The 4,338-nt window shown below is 52.5% G+C and overlaps 1 protein-coding gene across 1 annotated transcript in view; it reads right to left on the bottom strand.

The window, feature by feature from the left end:
• Positions 1–3,025, bottom strand: part of LOC307091651 (IQ motif and SEC7 domain-containing protein 3-like) — a gene marked incomplete at both ends in the record, with an annotated part of 10,457 nt that extends 7,432 nt beyond the window's left edge. Inside the window, 2 exons of the mRNA XM_079759295.1 lie at positions 419–558; positions 2,859–3,025. Of these exons, the coding sequence (XP_079615421.1) occupies positions 419–558; positions 2,859–3,025 (307 nt within the window). The remainder of the gene's footprint in view (positions 1–418; positions 559–2,858) is intronic.
• Between the last annotated feature and the right edge of the window lie 1,313 nt (positions 3,026–4,338).

Genomic DNA, 4,338 nt, shown 5'->3' on the forward strand with positions numbered 1-4,338 from the left:
ACTGCGGCCATCTGCACGCCTGCAGCCAAACATCAACCAGCTCACTGATCACTACGGTGAACTCATCAACTGCACTGTTTCTGTTCTGCTGTGTGCGTTCTGCGTTTTTTGTGTCTATTGCATTCATGTGTTTTTTTTAATGTGTGTCTGTGCGTGCGGGAATGCGTGTACATGTGTGTGCGTGTGTGTGTGTGCGTGAATGCGCGTGCGTGTGTGTGTGTGCGTGAATGCGTGTGTGTGTGTGCGCGAATGCGTGTGTGTGTGAATGCGTGTGCGTGTGTGTGTGCATGAGTGCGTGTGTGTGTGAATGCGTGTGTGCATGTATGTGTGTGTGTGTGTGCGTGTGTGTGCATGAATGCGCGTGTGTGTGTGCATGCGTGTGTGCGTGAATGCGTGTGCGTGTGTGTGCGTGCCTCACCGTCTTCATGCCTACGATGGACTGCTCCACCTTGGATACGTAGGTGACGTGGTCCTCGTTGGAGCGCAGCTCCCGCAGCTGGATGCGCTCGTAGATCCCCACCACCGTGTCCCGCGGGATGTCGGCGCCGTCGTCCACCCCTACAGCGACACAGGCCGGTTAGAGCCGGGGCCGCGGGGCCCTGGGTGGGTGTTCCCCCTATGGGGCCCTGATGCAAAGTTACTGTTGGCAGGGGCAGATCAAACAGACACACACACACACACACACTCACAAACACACACACCCACAAAAGACACATGTGTGCACAGTGTGCACATGCAGGCAAGAGCACATGCACACACACACACACACACATCGTACACACGTACATACACAGACGTACTCGTGCACGCGCACAGATACATACACGCTAACGCAGAGATAAATATTCATCTCCTCACTGTGCCAAATTGATATTCATTCTGTCAAAACAATATTCTCTCTCTCTCTCTCAACCTCTCTCTCTCTGTCTGTCTCTCTCTCTCTCTCTCTCTCTCTCTGTCTCTCTCTCTCTCTCGCTCACTCTCTCGCTCTCTCTCTCTCTCTCTCTCTCTCTCTCTCTCTCTCTCCACTCCAGGCAGACAGAGGAACCAAAGGGAGGAGGGGGCTGTGGAGGGCCGGTTAATTGGCCAAATGAGAAGGTTAAGAGTGTGGAGAGCCCTGGAACAAGGTCTACTCGGCCGGGGGGCGCGTGGTCTTTCAGCACAGCGGGGGTCCGCCTGTCATCCGGACGCTGCCCCCGGAGGTGGACGCTGACTCCATCATATCCAGTCCCCCCCCCCCTGACCGTGGGGGGGGGGCTTCAGTGAGCCGCAAGCCAGGAGCCCCCCCCCCCCCCCCCCCCCGTTACCACAGAGGCAGCCCAGTGGGGCACAATCAGGACCGGAGGGTCGGGGGGGAAGAGAGAGAGAGAGAGAGAGAGAGAGAGAGAGAGAGAGAGAGTGAAAGGAATAGAATAATGGAGGAATGGGATGACAAGGAGATATGTTTTTAAGATCTCTATCAAAATATGTTTTTTAATAGACTGGCTTTTTAATAGATCTTTTGTTTGTTTTGTTGTTATTCGGGTGTTATTTGCATTTTTGTGATCTGTGTTCTGTATTTAGAAGCATCTGTCGTTATTCACTGTAGAGCACCATATAAACCTTGTTTTAAAATAGTGCTATTTCTTTCTCTCTCCCTCCGTGTCTCCTCTCTCCTCTAGCCCTGGATGTGTGGCTCTAGCAGCCGGCCCAGGCGAGCTGTCAGCAGCCCTACGGTCAGCAGCCTGTCCAGCGAGAGGCTGACTCCACCTGGCTGTCTGCAGGCCTGGAGGTCCTCCACACGCCACTGGATCGAGTGGCCCACGGGGCGTTCTTTCTTGAGCGTCCCTCTTCCTTCCTGCCTCCTCCCACTCTCCCTCCCTCCAGCCCTCTTCGGCTTCCTTACCTTTCTCCCTTGGTTAACTTTCCTTCCTATATTATTTGAGTTTACTCCCCCCCCCCTCCCTACCTCCCTTCCTCCTTCCTTTCTTTCTTTCTTCCTTTCTATCTTTTTCTTTCTTTCTTTCTTTCTTTCTTTCTTTCTTCCTTTCTTTTCCTTTCCCTCTTTCTTTCTCTCCGTCCTTGCGTTCTCTCGAATTCTTTGATGTTTCTCCAGACCTTGCGTCGGTGGTTGCCGTGGCACTGCGATTCACCTCAGTTTCAGTGAGGTTGAGTATGACAACATGCAGTGACGCACGATAGGGACAGAGAGAGGGAGAGAGAGAGAGAGAGAGAGAGAGAGAGAGACACAGAGAGAGAGAGAGAGCGAGAAAGAGACAGGAGAGAGAGACACAGAGAGAGAGAGAGAGAGAGAGAGAGGAGAGATGAATAATCCGCTCAATGAACAACGGCCACAAGGCGACGAATGTGTGGAAGGAGAAGAAAGCAGCGGGTGACTACCGCTCTAAAAATACAGACTGTGGGACAGACGATTATCACGGGCTAAACACGGCGGCGTTTAGCAGCCTCAATTGATTTCTTAACTACATCGTTGAATTATAAAGGAGCTGTCAGAACCAATCCATTGACACGGTTGGCTGGCGGTCATGTGACTGCGCGCGGCCAACCGGAAAACAGACGGGGTGTTGTTAGGTGTGTTGTGTACGCACACGCACACACACACACACACACACACACACACACACACACACACACACACACACAAGGGGCCTCAGGCTGGGAGAGGCACTGCAGAGATGCTTCTAATTAACTGGAGGAGGGTCGGCTGAATATAGATTAACACAGGCGCTCACCTGGGAGGCAGGAGGACGGGACCAGCCTGTCTACTGCCCTGCCCAGGGGATGGGTGGAGGGACCGGGAGATAAGGACAGTCCTGCTGTGGCGGGCGGGGTTGGGGGAGGGCGTTCCTCACACTCACCCCTCAGGTTGCGTATGAAGTCCTCCAGCATCATCTTGCGGTCGGGCTTGATGTTTGGGCTGTACATGTCCGTGTTGAGGAGGATGATGGCGAAGGCCAGGATGAAGATGGTGTCCGGGTTGTGGAACTGCTGCACCACGTCCGGATTACACATGCAGTAGCGCTGGCTGAGAGAGAGAGAGAGAGAGAGAGAGAGAGAGAGAGAGAGAGAGAGAGACAGAGAGAGAGAGAGAGAGAGAGAGAGGGGGGGGGGGGGGGGAGAGAGAGAGAGAGAGAGAGGGGGAGGGAGAGAGAGAGAGAGAGAGAGAATACAAAGATGAACAATTTTATTAAACTTCTCATATAAAAATGATCTACCTTTTACCATTTTAATTCATGTTATTTTTCCTTTATTTAACACTTTTACATCTTTGGCAATGTACATTTTTGTTTCCACACCAATTAAGCTTTGTTGCATTGCCTTTAAAGTGCGAGAGAGGCATTGTCAATGGCAGATGGCAATACTAATCAGAATCATAGCATGATAATGCTTTCGCTTTGTGTGTGTGTTATTGTGTGTGTCGGTGTGTCTGTGTGTTTGTGTGTGTTTGGGCTCTCTACTTGAGCGTCCGGTGTAATTTTCACACCAATCGGTAACTATGGATTCAAGTGACTCCCATACATTGTGAGAGACATGCTTTCACTGTACGCCGCAGTGTTGACCACAACTCTGCCTGAGGCAGCACATACCACGGCTGCCCCATGAGCCATGGGTTAGACGCACTCTCTGCTCCGCTGCGCATGGGCAGACCATGCACAGCGCCCTGGTCCCAATGTGTGTGTACCACGGGACGGCCAGCTCCTTCCCAAGAACACGGCCACGGTTAGCAAATCACATGGTGAGGAAACGCACGTGTGTGACGAATTGATGATGTGCATCTGTGTGAGAATGTTTGTTGATATATATTATTATACATATCTTTTATGCATGTAAAACCAAACAACATCTGACTTATGTGCATGCGTTTTAAAGGTGTGCGTATGACCCCTTGACCCTGAACCCAAACACACACACGCAGACACACACACACACACACACACACAACCTTGGGTCCGCGCTGGAGGAGGAGTGCCCCCCCCCGGGTGTGCCCGCAGTCCGCCTCTATCGGATCATTCATTAGCGCTGACTCAGCAGGACCTCAGAGTGACTCCGGCTCCCTGCCTAGTTTAACATTAACTCTCTCTCTTGTGCACACACGCGCGCACTGGGAGTGTGTGTGTGTGTGGATATCAAAGCCCCAGGAGCATCATGGGACGCAGGCGGTGAGCGTCGTCGACGGTTACGCAACTGCGGTTATTTATAAACCGTCTCTCTTCTCCCCCCCTTCATCCCCTTCTTCTCCTGCCATCCTCCTCCTCTCCCTCGACCCCTCCCCCTGTGAGCTCTCCTGCAGCTCTGCTCATCTCTCTCTCTCTCTCTTCTCATCTCTCCCTCCCTCCC

This window comes from Pollachius pollachius (genome assembly GCF_949987615.1).
Source record: "Pollachius pollachius genome assembly, contig: scaffold_553, whole genome shotgun sequence".
NCBI classification, from domain to species: Eukaryota; Metazoa; Chordata; class Actinopteri; order Gadiformes; family Gadidae; genus Pollachius; species Pollachius pollachius.